Below are 21,868 nucleotides of genomic sequence, written 5' to 3'. Positions count from 1 at the left end.
CCCCCAGACTTCTAAAGAAAACAGACATCCCAAAAGATGTGTCATGCTTATTCTGTGCCTTGGTGTGACTCTGGTATTAATCATATCCTAATTTGAGAAATACAGGTTTGTTTGAGTTCTCCACCTGAACCATAAGATCATTAAAGATAGGGATCTTACTTTCTTTGTATTTTAGGCCCTGTCTTGGAAAAGTGAAAGTGAAAGTGAAGTCGCTCAGTTGTGTCGACTCTTTGCGACCCCATGGACTGAAGGCTACCAGGCTCCTCCCTCCATGGGATTCTCCAGGCAAGAGTACTGGAGTGGGTTGCCATTTCCTTCTCCATTTTTTAAAGATTGTATTTTGGGGAGTGTCACCTTTACTCTAGACTTTTAATCTGTGCTTTTTGGTATTTGGGATCAATTTGTACCTTTAGGAACCCAATCTTCTCTACCTATTTTTATTTGGGAGAGTGATTACTGGCTTGATGTCTCTCTCCCCCTTTTGACTCTCCTTTTTCTCCACCAGGTGACCACTATCTCCACCTCAGCCTTCTCTTCCCTACCCAACTCTGTGAATCTCTTTGTGTGTTCTGGGCTGTGGAGAACACTTAGGGAACTGATTACTGGCTGGATCTGTCTCTCTCCTTTTGAATCCCTCTTTTCTCCTCCCGGTCACCTCTGTCTCCTTCCTCCTTCTTCTCTTCTCTGTGTAACTCCATGAACCTCTCTGAGGGGTCCAGACTGTGGAGAGCACACAGGGAATTGACTACTGGCTAGCTTGCTCTCTCCCCTTTTGATTCCCCCTCTTCTTCTCCTGGTCAACTCTATCTCCCTCCTCCCTCTTCTCTTCTCCGTCTCACTCTGTGAACCTCTCCGGGTGTCCCTCACTGTGGAGAAGCTTTTCGTCATTAACCTAGATGTTTTATCATCGGTGCTGTACAGATAGAGAAGTCTCGAGGCTACTGTAAGAATAAGACAAAACCAGAGGCAGGAGGCTTAAGTCCAAACCCTGAGAACACCAGAGAACTCCTAACTCCAGGGAACATTAATGGATAAGAGCTCATCCAAAAGCCTCCGTACCTACACTGAAAATAAGCACCACTCACAAGCCAACAAGTTCCAGAGCAAGACATACCACACAAATTCTCTAGCAATGCAGGCACATAGCCCCGAGCATCAACATACAGGCTGCCCTAAGTCACACCAAACCCACAGTCATCTCAAAACTCACTACCGGACACTTCATTCCACTCCAGAGAGAAATCCAGCCCCACCCACCAGAACATGGATGCAAGCTTCCCTAACCAGGAAACCTTGAGAAGCCGCCTGCAAAACCCCAGCCACAGTGAGGAACCTCCACAATAAAGAGGAACCACAAGCTGCCAGAATACAGAAAGGCCACCCCAAACACAACAATCTCACTGTAGCTGAAGCTGAAACTCCACTGTTTTGGCCACCTGATGTGAAGAACTGACTCTATGGAAAAGACTCTGATGCTGGGAAAGATTGAAGGCAGGAGGAGAAGGCGACGAGAGAGGATGAGATGGTTGGATGGCATCACCGATTCGATGGACATGAGTTTGAGTAAGCTCCGGGAGTTGGTGATGCACAGGGAGGCCTGGCACGCTGCAGTCCTCGACCCCAAGGACTCGGGGTCACTGTAGTCCTTGGGGTCACAAAGAGTCAGACACGACTGAGCAACTGAACTCAACTGAACCATGATGTCTCCTAAAGCTGTACTAGTTGCTTCTTGAAATCAGAAGAGTGTTATCCTTTCTTTGAGCTCACAAGTGGGAAACTTCCCATGTCTTGGAGCAGATGGAAATGACTGCCCTTACAATGTGATTTGGGCTCTAGGATCTCCCATGGAGCCCTGGCAGCCTTGCTGTCTTTTGCATGAAAGCCAGTTACATTATTCACCTACCTGAAATCTCACTGTTATCAGTGATATCACTGTTATCACAACTCACTGAGTTCTCTCCAAAGAGAGAAGTGATATCTTCTCCAAATATCTTGAGACAGTTTTCAATGAGGAATTGTATCAAAGAAACCTGTAACACAAAGGGGCAAAAAAAAAAAAAGGTGTATTACTGTACATATGGCATAATAGTAAATCACATTTCATACGTGAACCTGGGCTCTTACACAAAATGCAAAAGAGGTCTGAGAAAAATTCAGACTTGATTAAATATATGTATATATGGATGTATATATACATACATTATATATATATTATGTATATACATCAGTTATTCTAAGAAATAAATGATAGTTGCAAGAGTACATTGGGCAATAATTTTAAAATTCTTTTAGTCATTGGGCTAAAGTTATAATATGTGGGCTGGTTTAATAGCTAGAATTTTGTAATGATGGTTACATGCTTAAAACTAGGATGATTTGTAAGTAGCCCACATAGGATGTTTGGGAAAAGATGTATATTGTCTTATTGAGTTTTATTTAGTTTTATAAATTTTTTTTAGTTTTAATGATATACAATTTATATATAGCATCTTATTAAAACTTATAAAGTATCAAATACAACACAAATTGCGAAATTCACTTCAGTGAAGAAATATCAGAAAGTTAGGTTGGAGAGGTTTCTGTGTGGAGTGGAGGGCGGGAGGGGGGCTGTGAAGGAAGAAAGCATCTGGAGAGAAAACATGTCTGTCTGTCTGGCTACATTTCCTTGCCTCACACTTGCTGTCTAGGGGAGCTTGGAGAAGAGCTGTGATCTTATTAGGCATGGTATGGCTCTGTTAGGATGTTCTGAAATATTTTACTAGCTTCCTCATCCTCTAGCGGAGACACAATAGAAGCCAAGTATTTTCCTGAATGAGCCACAATTGGCAGAGTGCGGCCAGCGTGTGTGGAGCCTCGGGTGCTTGTATGGCCCAGGCCGCCTAAGATGTGCCAACAGGGACCAGATGTATTGGGTCTGTCATCGTTGTGTAATGGTGAACTCACAGTTTGGAGGCTCTTACACCCTCAGTGATGAGGCTGAGAGTTGAACCTTGGCTCTCCGGTTCCAAAGCCAGGTTCTTTTCTATCATATCGTCCTACTCTAACCTCTCTGTTGTTTAATCCCTTGGATGGCAAGGGAGAAGTGACTCAGCTGTTCTCAGTTAAAATACACCTTCCCATGCCCAACCAGAGTAGGACTCTGCCACTCCAAGGTGCTGTAATTAAAATGTGCGCTTTAAAACACAGGTTCACCAGCGTTAATACCATAGACTTCAGGTTCAAAATGGGGACTCTGCCCCACAAGGCATAAAATGAGAGATCTTGTTACCTTTTTGCTGACGTTTTCAAATGCTGAGCTGCCAGAATTAAGCAGACAAAGGATGCTTGGGGTGAGATACAAGGATAAATCATGAGCTGTCATCTGACTGGATGAGGAATGTTGCTCAATGTTGTGTAACACTCCAAAAAGGTGTCGCAAAAAAACTACATTGGCTTTCGGTAGCTGGTCTACAAGCCTAATGACAGAAAAAGCACTTATGAATAAAGTGAGTCATTTTGCTTAGTAAGTGGAAATACAGAGAACACAGTACTTCTTTTCCTACCATGTACACAGTCCATTCTCACAGTGCCAGGCATGAATGCATACAATAATGTTTCACTGATTTTAATTCCTGAACCAGATAAGCCCTACTCTGGTTAGTTATGTGTTTGTATTTAAGATCATACCCCTGGCGGATTGGTTCTTTATCATCTCTTTCTACGCCAGTGGATTTCATCTCCAACAGTTTCATGTATTCAGAAGGTGTAAAATGGTCAAGCATTCCATGTTAATAAGATTAGGAGAAAAACACAGTGTCGCCAATAAGGCATGCATCTCTTTTCAAACTGGCTTCCAGGGGTATCCTCAAGTGAAAGCACTTGATACTGCTCATTATTTCAGAGGACACAGCTGTAAACTATAAGCTAATATTTTCCTAAGAGTATGTTGGTTGCATTTTCTCAGAGTTGAGTAATTATTGCATCATTACCTCTGGGTCGCAGTTATTTTCTCCTCCTCATTCCCTTCATCAATAACATCAAGCCATTTATCGTAGAGACGGGCTGAAAAGATGCTTCCTTGGATATTTCGAAGAAAATCCTTATGTAGATCAGAAAAATAAATATTATCTTATGATAAGTTCAATGGAGAAATTGCAAAGAAAATATTTAGTTGAAAAATTCAATTCAGTCCGCAATTCCATCACAGCCACACATACTGATTCACACAGAGCTTGGCTGTGACTCTCCACAGCCTTGCACACTCAGAAGTACTGGTTGGATTTTCCCCAGCTAAAATTGGAAGCCTAAAAGTAGAGTCTAGGCTGTGGTGAGAATGAGGCTAAAGCTCCTTCTATCACCTGGAGCTTACTCTTTGTGTACATGTTAACACAATAGTACAAACTGGCAAGGTCTGGTGATAACTCACCCGAAATCCTATTCGTTTCCTGAAAAGAAATGCACATACCCATTTTGTTTGTTTACTTCAGACACAGTGCTTGCTCTGAATTCAAGAAAGAGAAGTTCTGAAACAAGACTACACCCCTACATGCTCTTATACACATATTAAGAGAAAACCGGAGGTATGTGTGGTCTTTGGGAAAAAGCTAGTATCGAAATCGCTTCGATCTTTTTCTTAAAAAAAAATCTATATATATATATAAAAGTTCAGTTGTACAGAGTTTTAAGCAGTAGGTGTTAGAAATAAACCAAAAGCCCCAATGGGTAAACTACACGTTACCCTTGCAACTCTTTGAATGGAATATATCCTCCCCAAAGAGGAAGCTGAAAATTTACATACATGGCAACTTCACACCTGTGGGATAGAATCTGCAAATGTAAGCTTCCTAAGTGGAGGCCTGGAAAGTTTATCCTGGTGACCAAGTCTTAATATGATAGAATGGGGCCTATGAAAATGGATGAAGTTGTAAACTGTTGTGCAAGCCTGAGGGGAAATGATTGCATTGCCTTGCCAGTTTCAAAGGCACAACTTGCTTCCACTGGTCTTAATATACAGCCTGACTTCTCTGAAGAGTATCTGCTTCAGGCAGTGTTTCTGCGGCAACTGTCATGCTTATAATCCTGTCAGCGTTCACTTGTTTCAGTACTTACTGAGCTGCTGTTTCTGTCCGGCATTCCTTTGAGTACTGAGGATAGAGTATGAAGATAACGTACAGAGTCTCAGTCCTCTCATACTTTTTCTTGTGATTGGTATACAGTACCCAATCATGGTCATTAGGTTTTCTCTATGCTTCTTATGGAGTGTCCGCAGTATATTGGGAGGAAGGAAGCACTCCATTTCAGTTCAGCCGTTCAGTCCTGTCCTACTCTTTGCGACCCCATGCACTGCACACCAGGCTTTCCTGTCCATCACCAACACCTGGGTCTTGTTCAGATTCATGTCCATCGAGTTGGTGATGCCATTCAACCATCTCATCTGGCTTTGGCTTCTGGGAGTCTAGGGGTGTGCAGCAGGCCCTTTGTGGTTAAGCCAGGACATGACTCATACAGAATATGCCGTGGCTATTTGCTATTGGCCCTCTGTTTATAGACAGTTTAATGGAAAACTCAATGTGGTTCTCATTATGTATTCACTTCTGATTTAGACCACCTCTGTGGTTGCTTGGACATATGGTATTCTCAAGGCCAAAGGTGCGAAGTTTGATTCCCCACCAAGATCAATCAACTTTAGGAAGAGAAAGCTTTGAGATTGTCTAAGACCTGTACGCTTATAGCATGGAAACAGGCAAGAGCCTAGTAACACCTGCTCACAAATCAAATCAGTTCCAAGTGTGCACCTTATAGAGGGTAGCACTCTACTTGCTATTTGCATCCCTAGTGTGTATTATGATGGTGCAAGTGTTCTAGGGCTCACCTCTAAGTCATATCTGCACTGTTGCTATTATCATACAATCGAACATTAACAGGGGACAAGGAAACACCACATGTTATTTAGTTTCTAAGATAATTTTAATAACCTGTCTATAGTTATTACTACATCAATATAGTTTTCTTCATAGCTGCTAACAAGTTCCAACATGGATTGATTAATTTTTTTGTTTCTGTTCTGTTATCGCCCTGGTAGAAATTTAACTACATGCTTGTGATTTAGCTGTATCATTTCAAACTCAGTCTATTTTTGTATAAATGTATGGAACTTTTCCAAATTCCAAACTAATTTTGACTGTTGGACTCACTCTAAAAATAAGATTTTTAGATGGGGCATATAGTAAAACTGGTTACCATATAAATATACCCTTGCTTGGTGGGTTAAACTTACAGATATTAACAAAGGTTGTTAAAGATGGGAAGGGAGAAAAAAAGAGGAAAAAGGGGGAACAAATTGTGGAGACATCCCTACACTAATTGTAAAATAAAAGGCATTGTGAGACAGGAAAAGGTAGGATGATGTAGTGATCAGAGATTTTGGTCGCCTCACTAAGCATTTTTTGATTCATTGTAAGACAAATGGACTTCCCAGGTGGGGCTAGTGGTAAAGAACCTGCCTGCCAATGCAGGAGATGCAAGAGAGGCAGGTTCGATCCCTGGCAGGAAGATCCCCTGGAGTCGAGCATGGCAACCCACTCTAGGATTCTTGCCTGGAGGGTTGCATGGACAGAGGAGTCTGCTGGGCTACAGTCAATGGGATTACAGAGAATCCGATGCGACTAGGCGACTAACACACACACACACACAAACACACACACACACACGAGTTTACCATAGTGAGTAAACATCTGTCTTGCATCCATGCTAAGTTGCCACAGCCGTGTCCAGTTCTGGGCACCCTCATAAACTATAACCTGCCAGACTCCTCCGTCCATACGACTGGAGTCGTATGCCACTCCCTGTTCCAGGGGATCCTTCCAACCCAGGGATCGAACCCAGGTTTCTTGCATTGCAGGCAGATTCTTTACTGTCTGAGCCACCTGGGAAGCTACTTCTGTTAACTGTTTCCAAAAGCTTAATATGAATTTTATTTTGGAAATGTTGCCTTCATTAGGAAGGTGATGAGGAAGTCATCCAAAGCAGGAAGCTTGTTTAGGTAAACCCTCAACGTGGTAAGAAGTTATTTTGAAATTTATTATTCTTCTTCATGGAGTGTTCAGGAGGCAAGATGTGCAATGAAAAAGGAAAATATCTAATGTTTGGGGCTCATAACATTTGAGGTACCTTCCTTCACTTTTGACTTTGTGAAGTGATTTCCACGTTTCAGATCCTTCCTCTCTTATGCCTATTATGCTTCTTGGGCATTCATAGTGAAGGACCAGTCATACAGCTTTAGACTGACTCTGTGTGTGGACGATGCTCAAGCTTTCCTTACCTTTAAGACCGACGATACTACGAGAACGGATTCATCATCCAAGTTAACTTTGTGTCCAGCGTTTAGTTTCTCCTTTAGGGCTATTGCGGATTTTATACTGGCTGGTTTTCTGAAGATGCCTTCTGTGAACGGCCCTTTCTGATTGATAAAGGAAAGCATCTCCTATAGGGAAGGAAAGAGAAGAAAACTGTGGGACATTTCCTATCTAGAAGCCCAGAGCACAAGCTTGCTCCTGTTTTGACAGAGCTGTGGTAAATGAGGGTATAGTTCTAGAACAGCACCAAAGTCAATTTGAAATTTTTACTTCACTGTCTGTAAATATATTTCCTACCCAACAATCGATTTGAGTCATACACTGAAACATTTTAAACACTTGTGTAGTCAGATTTTCTGTTTCTGTGAATTTACTGTATTAACTGTCTCTGCTTTGAGGCCTTTGAGGAGTCACCCTCTCCTCCTTCACCGCTGCTTTCTCATTATTCCCTATTATAGATGCTCTTCCCTGAGTGTGGAAATCTTTTTGCCATATTCATGCGCCATTTGTTTATTCCCCTTCCAGGGACTCTCCACCCCATTCATTCCTGTTTCCTGTATTCCCTCCCCTCAACCTCAGGCTTAATCAGGCTCCTCCTCCTCTGATCTCATTCCTTTCTCATCAGCCTTTCTAGTTCCTTTTCCTGTATTTTCATGTCCTCTGCTGTCTGCAAAGGTAGAGAGATAACAGATATTGGAGCCAGGTGTTTCAAGGATTGTGGAATCTGTTATGCTCCTCATCCACTGTGTGACTTTGGGCATAGCACATTCTTGGGTGAGGCTCTTTTGTTTTTCTTTTATGAAGTGAGGGTGGTGATAGTAATGTCTACTGCCTAAATTTTCTGTGAAAGCCCAAGGTCTGGGGTAGTAGCTAGCACATAACTGGTATGATAAATTTCTCCAAATATAGCATACAATTCCCTGCATCTAGTGTAGTGCTTGGAGAGAGAGTGGACAGTGAACAAGAGTTAATGCTTACACTTCAATACACTAGCTTGATATAGCACAGTCCAAACTCTGTGACTCTCTTTTGACACATTCTGGCAGGATCAAAGGATTCATCTTTGCCAGAGGATGCCTACTTTATGCTTAAACACTTGAGTTACATATCAAATCCGTGTGAGACATTTTGAGTCATAGGGCGTGCAGACTCAGCTGAAGGAGACTTGAGACTAGTGTGGACTTCAAGGGAGGAGACCAGGAGACAATGTCAGGATGAGGTGGACTCTCAGAGCTTCTTACACACAGAGTCTGAGGAAAGTTACAGGGCTCAACATAGCCTGGAGTTAAACCCCCTCCAGGTCCTCCCCACCATTCTATGCAAAACCAAGAGCTCTCACCCAAACAAAAAAATGGACATTGGGTTGATTACGACCGGCTCCCACCCGGTCCCAGTCTCTGGCCGATCTCCAAAATTCCTTGCCCCAGCTGCTTAAGAGATAACTACTCTGAATAACCTTGCAGAAGAATGGGCGCCCTTAAGACAGTAGCTTTCCACATCCATGCCTATATAGACTTCCTCTTCTTGGGTAAGGGCAGCAGCTCCCTAATCTGACTGCTGCCCCGTCTCGCCTCATTAAAGGTGATTTGTAAGGTGCCAGGTGTCATCGTTTTTCTCAGCCTCGCCTTCTCTAACAGCCTTACTTCAAAGAGCCCACGTTAACTGGTCTGAGCTGGTATAGATGGGTCTTTGTTGAAATCAGTGGAATGGATGAGAGTAACTTTTCATCTTGTATTTGCCTTCTGACGCTGCAGTACCTAAATCAGAATTTTCTTTCAAATAACATTGTGAAACTTATCGGACAAAGCCAGACTTCTTCATGTGGAGTAGATTGGGAAGAGAACACTTGATCTCTGCGAACTCCCCTCCTCAGGAAGGTTACCAAAACCAAAAGAAGACCTACCAGAATTGGGGTGGGCAGGGTGTCATTATCACATACTTCCTCAAGAGCAACTCCAAAGAGCTGTTTTTGCTTTCTGGGTGGTAGAGGTGGGTGTTGGTTGTCCTCGCGAGTCCTGGAGCTACACCAAAAGGCCGAGTTTTTGACAGAACTCTTATTAACTGTCTTCTTGTCTGAATCAAATGTAGAAGAGAGATTTTCAGTAGTAGTAGTTTAGCTTACTTAGCCTATTTCCACCAGTTACATTCAGCAGCATGTTCATGGCAGAGGCTGAAAGAGAGAAACTGAACCATTTGTTATATAGAATTCCCCACACTCTGAAACAGGCTAATTGCATCCTTGTGGTGTTAACATGTTCTTCTTCCCCATATTCTGCAAACCTAGAGGCGTGATCAGACTCAGGGGTGATTCTCCCTGTGACAGTTCTCCCCAGACAGTGCTATCTATTCCCTTTGCCCTGTGTCATGAGGCACTTAAGCTGTAGTTATACAGGTTTCCTAATGGTAAGTATTATCAGACAGTTCTGGTATCAGATCTCATTTTAAAAGCAAAGTATTTAATATTCAAATCAATCCGCATTTGGTTATCATTTATTTTTGTAGTAAGTTTCCTTCCTCGGTTCAATGACCTGTTTGGCTTTCTGAACACCAGTCATGCCCAATTTTCTCCCATCAAAAGAATCGCCTTTCATGAGACATCCTGCCTCATCCTGCTTTTCAGTCAGCCTCTGGACCTCTCCTCTGGGAGGCCACACACTTCAGTCAGCTCCAGGGATGACTTCCTGTCCTCAGGGTCTTGGGAAGTAGTCATTAAATGCAGACTACTTGGTAGGATTACAGTTGGCCATTTTTGTGTAACACCTTACTCAGCTAACCCAAAGATGAATTCTAACTACCACAGCCCCTGTCAAAGGAATGCAGATGAAGGGCTTTTCAAAGAAAGAGTGATCAGCAATGAGAAATGGAGTTCAGAGTTTCTCATGCCCAGCTAAGCATGTTTCCCTGGTATTTGCTCAATAAACCTGCTTAATATTTCCTTAAATAACCTGCTTAAATATCCAGCTAAAGAAGTCAACAGAGGAGCCAAGTTGTAGAAAAATCAACAGGAGAATGTAACCAAATATTTTAAAATGCCCATCCTCTTGTCGGTTCTGAGACATAGTGAGTACATCACCATGTCCTTTCAAGGGACTGAACCACTTGTGGTGCTGGGTGAGAGAACTAGAAGGCTCCTATTCTGCCTCTTAATTGGATAAGTTGCCTAAAAGTCTTTGAGCTTCACTTTGCTCAGACTTAACAGAAATGATGCTACTTACACCTCACTGGACTACATAACATCAGGTACTACTCATCACAAGACATGGCACATAGCAGCCTTAATAAAGGTCATTTCCCTCCTTGAAAGGGCCTAAGGCAGCCTAGACATCAGTCACCTCCCCCCAAGCAGACTCGACCCCCATTCTCCATTTGCTTTTGCAGCCTCCAGAAGGTGTACATTCCTAGAGGAATGCCATCATTTTGCCTTAGGCTCCTCCTGCCCTGCGATTCATACTGCCATCATTTTAAAAGGAGATAATGAAGACAGCAAATGCATTCTTAAATTCAGGAAGAGAATCTCCTAATTAATATGTGCAAATGTTTAAAAAAATACATGTTTATATGGGGTGAGTTGCTTTATGCACCCTGGTTTCCCTAGTCTTAACCTGATTCTTTTATTTCTAAGCTACCCACAGGTATTCATATATTCCAAATGTATTCATTCATTGTTCAGCTTTAATAAGAATACTCTTAGGAAGAAAGCTCTATCAGTTGCTACAAAGGTGTATGTCCAGCTCGTCTATAAGCATAGATGCAAAGCAAAAGAGACATTAAGCCCTGTACTTTTATTTTCAGGTCTAGATGGACCATTCGTTATGTACATTGGTTGGTGTTAGAGTTCTTGTTGGCTCTGTGACCAATAAAAATATACAGTATAACCATGAAAAGTATGGTGCTCAGTTGTTCAGTTGTGTCCAACTCTTGCGACCCCATAAATATAGCCTGTCAGGCTCCTGTCCGTTGATGTCCCAGATAATAAAACTGGAGTTGGTTGCCAGGGACTGTTAAACAGGTTAACTTTATATCCTCATCTTTCTTAAACAGTCCTCACAAGATTTAGGTTGGTGTTTCCTCATGCTCAAATTAGGGTTTGAACATTAAGAAGTGAAATTTGAAATGTTGTGGGTGTAGAATAACAACTATAAGGAGAAAAATACTTTCAGTAGTAATTCTGTTCTGGCCCGAATACTTCCAAAATTAGTAGGACGTTTTATTCAGATAAAGAAATGTCCATGGGACAATATTGGTGTGGTAGCAGGGATCATTGCAGAGGAAAGATTTTAAAGCAAACAAACAGACATATAAACATTCAGTCCAGTTCCATTTGCAACCTGGGTCTGAAGAGGATGGAAAGTGAGCTTGCTGTGGAGGTAGAATCCAGAGTTCAAGTCTCAGGGGCGGTCCTAAGATGGCGGAGGGAATAGGATGGAAAGATCACTTTCTCCCCACAACTTAATGGAATGAACTTTTGAGCCTGAGCAAATTCCACAAAACAACTTCTGAATGCTGGCAGAGGACATCAGGCACCCAGAAAGGCAGCCCATTATCTTCGAAAGGAGGTAAGAAAAAATATAAAAGGTAAAAAGAGAGACAAAAGACGTAGGGACAGAGATCTGTCCCAGGAAGGGAGTCTTAAAAGAGGAGAAGTTTCCAAACACCAGGAAACACTCTCACTGGCAGATCAGTGGGGAGTTTTGGAATCTCCGAGGGCAACGTAACAGGGAGGAATGCTAAATAAATAAACAAAACCCACCACTTAGGTGCCTAACAGCAACTTCCAGCAGAGAAGTAGTCCAGACATTCACATTTGCCACCAGCAAGCAGGGGGCTGAACAGGGAGGTGTGGGCTGCATTGTAGGCACCTGGCCTGAATGCCCTGAGGGCAATCTGACCCAAACTGTGGGATAGCCAGACAGAAAGTAAAAAGAGAGAGAGAACTATCCTGGGAAAAGCCCTATTATCCTGGGAAAAGCCCTAACCTAAGGCACTTCCTGGCCCCCTCAGAGAACATAGGACTGAGCACAGGAGTGCTAGCTGGCTGTGCACTGCCTGGAGACAGGGAGGCAGGCGGGGACAGCCAGAGCCAGAAAGGGGCAATCTCAGCCCCAGAGGAGCATCCTCTACAAAACTGCAAGCAGGCTCCCATTTGCCTACCAAGACTTCTTGGAATTCTGGGTGGTTGACATCCACCGAGAGCGTCGCAACAGGGGTCAGCTCCCCAAAAGAGACACATGGCATACCTGAGACGGGCACACCTGCTGCCACCCAGTAAACCGAGCGGCTGGGATGGAGGACGTGATAAGACGCACCACACCTGGGGGTGACTCTGCCCGCCAACCGCCTAAGCTGCTCGGACCGGGGAAGGGCACAAGTATTAAGTCCAACCGAGTCTGAGCCTTTGAGGACTGCCTGAGAACCAACCTGAACCTGAGTGGCTTAGACCTGGGAAGTGCACGCAATCCAGGGCCCACCTCAGACAGTTCCAGGCAGAGCAACCTGGAGCCTGAGCAGTGTAGACTGAGAAAGCACACACACCGTGAGCGGGGGCAAACCCAGTGCGGCCGGGACCTGGTGAGCATACGCCAGTGATATAGGTTTGCAGTGTTCCAACCTGCCCACAGCACGACTGAATCAGTTAGCCTAAATGAGTGACCACCTTCGATCCCCTATGTCAGGGCGGAAATTAGACACTGAAGAGACCAGCAAACAGAAGAAGCTAAAATAAACACCGGGAACCACTCTGCAAATGACAGGTGCAACGGATTCAAACCTTGTAGTTAGCACTGACTACATTGGAAGGGGCCTATAGATCTTGAGAAGTATAAGCTGGATCTAGGAGCTATCTGAAACCGAACTAACCCCACACTGCCCACAACAGCTCCAGAAAAATTCCTAGATATATTTTTACTATTATCATTTAAAAATTTTCTTTAAATTTTTAAGTCCTCTATTACTCCTTTAATTTTCATTTTTATAATCTACTATTACCTTGCAAAAAAAAGTCCCTATTTTAAAAGTAAACTTCATATATATATTTTATCATATATTGTGACTTTTTAAAAAATATTGTATTTTGGGGAGTGTCACGTTAACTCTAGACTTTTAATCTGTGCTTTTTGGTATTTGTTACCAATTTTGTACCTTTAGGAACCCAATCTTCTCTACCCATTTTTAGTTGGGAAGTGTGATTACTGGCTTAATGGCTCTCTCCCTCTTTTGACTCTCCTTTTTCTCCACCAGGTAACTTCTATCTCCACTTCAGCCTTCTCTTCCCTACCCAACTCTGTGAATCTCTTTGTGTGTTCCGGGCTGTGGAGAACACTTAGGGAACTGATTACTGGCTGGATCTGGTCTCTCTCCTTTTGAATCCCTCTTTTCTCCTCCCGGTCACCTCCGCCTCCTTCCTCCTTCTTCTCTTCTCTGTTTAACTACTGCATGAACCTCTCTGAGGGGTCCAGACCGAGGAGAGCACACAGGGAATTGACTACTGGCTAGCTTGCTCTCTCCCCTTTTGATTCCCCCTCTTCTTCACCTGGTCAACTCTATCATCTACCCTTCTCCCTCTCTCCGTCTCTCTGTGAACCTCTCCGGGTGTCCCTCACTGTGGAGAAGCTTTTCATCATTAACCTAGATGTTTTATCATTGGTGCTGTACAGATAGAGAAGTCTCGAGGCTACTGTAAGAATAAGACTGAAAACCAGAGGCAGGAGGCTTAAGTCCAAATCCTGAGAACACCAGAGAACTCCTGACTCCAGGGAACATTAATGGATAAGAGCTCATCCAAAAGCCTCCGTACCTACACTGAAACCAAGCACCACCCAAGAGCTAACAAGTTCCAGAGCAAGACATACCACACAACTTCTCTAGCAATGCAGGAACATAGCCCCGAGCATCAATATGCAGGCTGCCCTAAGTCACACCAAACCCACAGTCATCTCAAAACTCACTACTGGACACTTCATTCCACTCCAGAGAGAAATCCAGCCCCACCCACCAGAACATGGACGCAAGCTTCCCTAACCAGGAAACCTTGAGAAGCCGCCTGCAAAACCCCAGCCACAGTGAGGAACCTCCACAATAAAGAGGAACCACAAGCTGCCAGAATACAGAAAGGCCACCCCAAACACAACAATCTCACTGTAGCTGAAGCTGAAACTCCACTGTTTTGGCCACCTGATGTGAAGAACTGACTCTTTGGAAAAGACTCTGATGCTGGGAAAGATTGAAGGCAGGAGGAGAAGGGGACGAGAGAGGATGAGATGGTTGGATGGCATCACCGATCCGATGGACATGAGTTTGAGTAAGCTCCGGGAGTTGGTGATGCACAGGGAGGCCTGGCACGCTGCAGTCCTCGACCCCAAGGACTCGGGGGCACTGTAGTCCTTGGGGTCACAAAGAGTCGGACACGACTGAGCAACTGAACTCAACTGAACCGTGATGTCACCTAAAGCTGTACTAGTTGCTTCTTGAAATCAGAACAGCGTTATTCTTTCTTTGATCTCACAAGTGGGAAACTTCCCATGTCTTAGAGCTGATGGAAATTATTGCCCTTACAATGTGATTTGGGCTCTAGGATCTCCCATGGAGCCCTGGCAGCCTTGCTGTCTTTTGCATCAAAGCCAGTTACATTATTCACCTACCTGAAATCTCACTGTTATCAGTGATATCACTGTTATCACAACTCACTGAGTTCTCTCCAAAGAGAGAAGTGATATCTTCTCCAAATATCTTGAGACAGTTTTCAATGAGGAATTGTATCACAGAAACCTGTAACACAATGGGGCAAAAAAAATGGTGTATTACTGTATGTATGGTGTAATAGTAAATCACACTTCATAGATGAACCTGGGCTCTAACACAAAATCCAAAAGAGGTATGAAAATAATTCAGACTTGATTAAATATATGTATATATGGACACATATATATATATAATATATATGTATCAGTTTTTTCTTAGAAATAACTGATACTTTCAAGAGTACTTTGGGCACAAGTATTAAAATTGTTTTAATCGGTGGGCTAAAGTTATAATATGTGGGCTGGTTTAATAGCTAAAATTTTGTAATGATGGTTACATGCTTAAAACTAGGATGATTTGTAAGTAGCCCACATAGGATGTTTGGGACAAAAATGTATATTGTCGTATTAAGTTTTAGTTTTATTAAAATCTTTCTAGTTTTAATGATATAGTATTTATATATAGCATCTTACTAAAACTTATTAAGTATCAAATACAGCAGAAATGGTGAAATTCACTTCAGTGAAGAAATATCTGAAAGTTAGGTAGCAGAGGTTTCTCTGTGAGGTGGGGGGCGGGAGGGAGGTTGTGAAGGAAGAAAGCATCTGGAGAGAAAACATGTCTGTCTGTCTGTCTATCTACCTTGCCTTGCCTCCCACTTGCTGTCTAGGGGAGCTTGGAGAAGAGCTGTGATCTTATTAGGCATGTTATGGCTCTGTTAGGATGTTCTGAAATATTTTACTAGCTTGCTCATCCTCTAGCGGAGACACAATAGAAGCCAAGTATTTTCCTGAATGAGCCACAACTGGCAGAGTGCGGCCAGCGTGTGTGGAGCCTCGGGTGCTTGTATGGCCCAGGCCGCCTAAGATGTGCCGACAGGGACCAGATGTATTGGGTCTGTCATCGTTGTGTAATGATGAGCTCCCAGTTTGGAGGCTCTTACACCCTCAGTGATGAGGCTGAGAGTTGAACCTTGGCTCTCCGGTTCCAAAGCCAGGTTCTTTTCTATCATATCGTCCTACTCTTACCTCTCTGTTGTTTAATCCCTTGGATGGCAAGGGAGAAGTGACTCAGCTGTTCTCAGTTAAAATACACCTTCCCATGCCCAACCAGAGTAGGACTCTGCCACTCCAAGGCGGTGTAATTAAAATGTGCACTTTAAAACACGGATTCACCAGCGTTAATACCATAGACTTCAGGTTCAAAATGGGGACTCTGCCCCACAAGGCATAAAATGAGAGATCTTGTTACCTTTTTGCTGACGTTTTCAAATGCTGAGCTGCCAGAATTAAGCAGACAAAGGATGCTTGGGGTGAGATACAAGGATAAATCATGAGCTGTCATCTGACTGGATGAGGAATGTTGCTCAATGTTGTGTAACACTCCAAAAAGGTGTCGCAAAAAAACTACATTGGCTTTCGGTAGCTGGTCTACAAGCCTAATGACAGAAAAAGCACTTATGAATAAAGCGAGTCATTTTGCTTAGTAAGTGGAAATACAGAGAACACAGTACTTCTTTTCCTACCAGGTACACAGTCCATTCTCACAGTGCCAGGCATGAATGCATACAAGAATGTTTCACTGATTTTAATTCCTGAACCAGATAAGCCCTACTCTGGTTAGTTATGTGTTTGTATTTAAGATCATACCCTTGGCGGATTGGTTCTTTATCATCACTTTCTACGCCAGTGGATTTCATCTCCAACAGTTTCATGTATTCAGAAGGTGTAAAATGGTCAAGCATTCCATGTTAATAAGATTAGGAGAAAAACACAGTGTCGCCAATAAGGCCTGCATCTCTCTTCAAACTGGCTTCCAGGGGTATCAAGTGAAAGCACTTGATACTGCTCATTATTTCAGAGGACACAGCTGTAAACTATAAGCTGATATTTTCCTAAGAGTATGTTGGTTGTATTTTCTCAGAGTTGAGTAATTATTGCATCATTACCTCTGGGTCGCAGTTATTTTCTCCTCCTCATTCCCTTGATCAATAACATCAAGCCATTTATCGTAGAGACGGGCTGAAAAGATGCTCCCTTGGATATTTCGAAGAAAATCCTTATGTAGATCAGAAAAATATGTTTTATTCTTATGATAAATTCAATGGAGAAATTGCAAAGAAAATATTTAGTTGAAAAATTCAATTCAGTCCGCAATTCCATCACAGCCACACAGACTGATTCACACGGAGCTTGACTGTGACTCTCCACAGCCTTGCACACTCCGAGTACTGGTTGGATTTTCCCCAGCTAAAATTAGAAGCCTAAAAGTAGAGTCTAGGCTGTGGTGAGAATGAGGCTAAAGCTCCTTCTATCACCTGGAGCTTACTCTTTGTGTACATGTTAACACAATAGTACAAACTGGCAAGGTCTGGTGATAACTCACCCGAAATCCTATTCGTTTCCTGAAAAGAAATGCACATACCCATTTTGTTTGTTTACTTCAGACACAGTGCTTGCTCTGAATTCAAGAAAGAGAAGTTCTGAAATAAAACAAGACTACACCCCTACATGCTCTTATACACATATTAAGAGAAACCGGAGGTATGTGTGCTCTTTGGGAAAAAGCTAGTATGGAAATCGCTTCGATCTTTTTCTTAAAAAAAAAAAAAAACATATAAAAGTTCAGTTCTACAGACTTTTAAGCAGCAGGTGTTAGTAATAAACCAAAAGCCCCAATGGGTAAACTACACGTTACCCTTACAACTCTTTGAATGGAATATATCCTCCCCAAAGAGGAAGCTGAAAATTTACATACATGGCAACTTCACACCTGTGGGATAGAATCTGCAAATGTAAGCTTCCTAAGTGGAGGCCTGGAAAGTTTATCCTGGTGACCAAGTCTTAATATGATAGAATGGGGCCTATGAAAATGGATGAAGTTGTAAACTGTTGTGCAAGCCTGAGGGGAAATGATTGCATTGCCTTGCCAGTTTCAAAGGCACAACTTGCTTCCACTGGTCTTAATATACAGCCTGACTTCTCTGAAGAGTATCTGCTTCAGGCAGTGTTTCTACGGCAACTGTCATGATTATAATCCCGTCAGTGTTCACTTGTTTCAGTACTTACTGAGCTGCTGTTTCTGTCCGGCATTCCTTTGAGTACTGAGGATAGAGTATGAAGATAACGTACAGAGTCTCAGTCCTCTCATACTTTTTCTTGTGATTGGTATACAGTACCCAATCATGGTCATTAGGTTTTCTCTATGCTTCTTATGGAGTGTCCACAGTGTATTGGGAGGGAGGAAGCACTCCATTTCAGTTCAGCCGTTCAGTCCTGTCCTACTCTTTGCGACCCCATGCACTGCACACCAGGCTTTCCTGTCCATCACCAACACCTGGGTCTTGTTCAGATTCATGTCCATCGAGTTGGTGATGCCATTCAACCATCTCATCTGGCTTTGGCTTCTGGGAGTCTGGGGGTGTGCAGCAGGCCCTTTGTGCTTAAGCCAGGACATGACTCATACAGAATATGCCGTGGCTATTTGCTATTGGCCCTCTGTTTATAGATAGTTTAATGGAAAACTCAATGTGGTTCTGATGATATTCACTTCTAATTCAGAGCAACTCTGTGGTTGCTTGGACATATGGTATTCTCAAGGCCGAAGGTGCAAAGTTTGATTCCCCACCAAGATCAATCAACTTTAGGAAGAGAAAGCTTTGAGATTGTCTAAGACCTGTACGCTTATAGCATGGAAACAGGCAAGAGCCTAGTAACACCTGCTCACAAATCAAATCAGTTCCAAGTGTGCACCTTATACAGGGTAGCACTCTACTTGCTATTTGCATCCCTAGTGTGTATTATGATGATGCAAGTGTACTAGGGCTCACCTCTAAGTCATATCTGTACTGTTGCTATTATCATACAATCGAACATTAACAGGGGACAAGGAAACACCACATGTTATTTAGTTTCTAACATAATTTTGAACCTGTTTATAGTTATTACTACATCAATATATTTTTGTTCATAGCTGCTAACAGATTCAAAGATGGATTGATTAATTTTTTTTTTCTGTTCTGTTATCGCCCTGGTAGAAATTTAACTACACGCTTGTGATTTAGCTGTATCATTTCAACCTCAGTCTATTTTTTGTATAAATCGATGGAACTTTTCCAAATTCTAAACTGATTTTGACTGTTGGACTCACTTTAAAAATTAGATTTATAAGATGGGGCATATAGTAAAACTGGTTACCATGTAACTGTAACCTTGGGCGGTGGATAAAACGTACAGATATTAACAAAGGTTGTTAAAGATGGGAAGGGAGAGAAAAGGAGGAAAATGGGGAACAAATGGTGGAGTCATCCCTACACTAATTTTAAAGTAAAAACCATTGAGAGACAGGGGAAGGAAGGATGATGAAGTGATCAGAGATTTTCGAAGTGATCAGAGCATTGTTTGGTTCATTGTAAGAGAAATGGGCTTCCAAGGTGGGGCTAGTGGTAAAGAACCTGCCTGCCAATGCAGGAGATGCAAGAGAGGCAGGTTCGATCCCTGGCAGGAAGATCCCCTGGAGTCGAGCATGGCAACCCACTCTAGGATTCTTGCCTGGAGGGTTGCATGGACAGAGGAGTCTGCTGGGCTACAGTCAATGGGATCACAGAGAGTCGGATGCGACTAGGCGACTAACACACACACTCATGAGTTTACCATAGTGAGTAAACATCTGTCTTGCATCCATGCTCACTTGCCACAGCCGTGTCCAGTTCTGGGCCCCCTCATAAACTATAACCTGCCAGACTCCTCCGTCCATACGACTGGAGTCGTATGCCAGTCCCTGTTCCAGGGGATCCTTCCAACCCAGGGATCAAACCCAGGTTTCTTGCATCGCAGGCAGATTCTTCACTGTCTGAGCCACCTGGAAGTTACTTCTGTTAACTGTTTCCAAAAGCTTAATATGAATTTTATTTTGGAAATGTTGCCTTCATTAGGAAGCTGATGAGGAAGTCATCCAAAGCTGGAAGCTTGTTTGGTAAACGATCAACGTGGTAGGCGGGTATTTTGAAATTTATTCTTCTTCTTCATGGGGTGTTCAGGAGCCAAGATGTGCAATGAAAAAGGAATATATCTAATGTATGGGGCTTGCGGGGGACGACCCGTGAAGGGTTGAGTCTTGGGAGCTCCCTGGCAGGTATGCCGGGCCCTAGGACACGTGCCTAAGCTCCCTGTCCCGCCACCCTCAAGAGTTTTTATAACCCTTAAGGCTCCAAGATGTTTGGTTTCGGCAACATTTCATAGAAGATAGATTATCTTATTGTGTATATTTCATAGAAGATAGATATTCTGATTGTGTTCTGTATACAATGGTAAGGGTCTGGTGATTGTATCCTGAGATTAAAAAACAACCTTGTGAGTGCCTTAAGTCACGTACTTTACCCTATATATACCGCAGCACAATAAAGCAAGGTATCAGCCATTTGGGGCTGATCCTCTCAACCCCATCTTTTGTCTCTCTGATTTTCTTAGCGGGGACGCTCCGTTCTCTCCCTGTGCAGGTGCGACTCTTGCTTGTGCTGGCCGCGGCAGGTGGCGCCCAACGTGGGGCTCGAGCTCGACAGTTCTCCTCGCCACTACTCTTATTGATTGAAAAGAGTGAGTATATGAGTACACAAGTGAATTAAATTGAGGAGGAGTAGTAAGGTATATAGTTGAGAGTATAAATATGGGACAGACGCATAGTCGCCAGTTGTTTGTGCATATGTTATCTGTAATGTTAAAACATAGGGGAATTACTGTTTCTAAACCTAAATTAATCAATTTTCTTTCATTCATCGAGGAAGTTTGCCCTTGGTTCCCCAGAGAAGGTACAGTAAATTTAGAGACATGGAAGAAGGTAGGGGAACAAATTCGGACTCATTATACGTTACATGGCCCTGAAAAAATCCCTGTCGAAACTTTATCCTTTTGGACACTAATTCGTGACTGCCTGGACTTTGATAATGATGAATTAAAACGTTTAGGAAATTTATTAAAACAGGAAGAAGATCCTCTCCATGTTCCTGATTCGGAACCCAGATATGCTGTTCCCGAGGGGGTTAAAAGCGACCCTCCGTTTTCTAACTTATTGCGTCCTTCGGATAATGATGATTTACTTTCATCCACAGATGAGGCAGAATTAGACGAAGAAGCTGCTAAATACCATCAAGAAGATTGGGGTTTTTTAGCACAAGAAAAAGGGGCGTTAACATCTAAAGATGAATTGGTTGAATGTTTTAAAAACCTCACTATTGCTTTACAGAACGCAGGAATCAAGCTTCCTAGTAACAATGCCAAATCTCCTTCTGCTCCGCCTCTTCCCCCTGCTTATGCTCCTTCTGTTGTGGCTGGTCTCGATCCCCCTCCAGGGCCCCCTCCACCGTCTGAGAACATGTCTCCGCTGCAAAAGGCATTGAGACAGGCACAGCGACTTGGTGAGGTTGTCTCTGATTTTTCTCTTGCTTTTCCTGTCTTTGAAAATAACAACCAGCGTTATTATGAATCACTGCCTTTTAAACAACTGAAAGAGTTAAAGATTGCTTGCTCACAATATGGTCCTACCGCTCCATTCACCATTGCTATGATAGAAAATTTGGGTACTCAAGCTTTACCTCCAAATGATTGGAAGCAGACAGCTAGGGCATGTCTCTCAGGGGGAGATTATTTATTATGGAAATCTGAATTTTTTGAACAGTGTGCTCGTATAGCTGATGTTAACCGACAGCAAGGTATACAGACCTCCTATGAAATGTTGATTGGTGAAGGCCCTTACCAGGCTACTGATACTCAACTTAATTTCTTACCTGGTGCATATGCACA

At 42.9% G+C, this 21,868-nt stretch overlaps 2 protein-coding genes across 4 annotated transcripts in view; one reads left to right on the top strand and one right to left on the bottom strand.

Moving 5' to 3' along the window:
- Positions 1-21,868, top strand: part of LOC138442267 (endogenous retrovirus group K member 9 Env polyprotein-like) — a 125,121-nt gene that overhangs the window by 97,115 nt on the left and 6,138 nt on the right. Inside the window, exons 1-2 of one of the 3 annotated variants that reach the window (XM_069593377.1) lie at positions 20,005-20,065; positions 20,569-20,665. The exons of 1 other annotated variant lie outside the window; for it this stretch is intronic. The gene's annotated coding sequence lies outside the window, so the exon portion shown is untranslated. Of the gene's footprint in view, positions 1-20,004; positions 20,066-20,568; positions 20,666-21,392; positions 21,484-21,868 lie in introns of those variants that run through there. One more of the 3 variants, XM_069593379.1, reaches the window with a different exon arrangement.
- Positions 1,896-16,785, bottom strand: LOC138442813 (rho GTPase-activating protein 20-like). The gene is made up of 9 exons (XM_069594987.1): positions 16,721-16,785; positions 16,323-16,509; positions 14,972-15,098; positions 12,572-12,736; positions 9,238-9,407; positions 7,301-7,462; positions 3,969-4,078; positions 3,269-3,455; positions 1,896-2,030 (listed from the first exon to the last, which is right to left on the bottom strand). Exons 1-9 carry the CDS (start codon positions 16,783-16,785, stop codon positions 1,896-1,898), a joined length of 1,308 nt encoding a protein of 435 aa, XP_069451088.1.

The sequence above is a fragment of the Ovis canadensis genome, chromosome 6 (genome assembly GCF_042477335.2).
Source record: "Ovis canadensis isolate MfBH-ARS-UI-01 breed Bighorn chromosome 6, ARS-UI_OviCan_v2, whole genome shotgun sequence".
Taxonomy (NCBI): Eukaryota; Metazoa; Chordata; class Mammalia; order Artiodactyla; family Bovidae; genus Ovis; species Ovis canadensis.
This window is presented reverse-complemented; position numbering and strand designations above follow the sequence as displayed.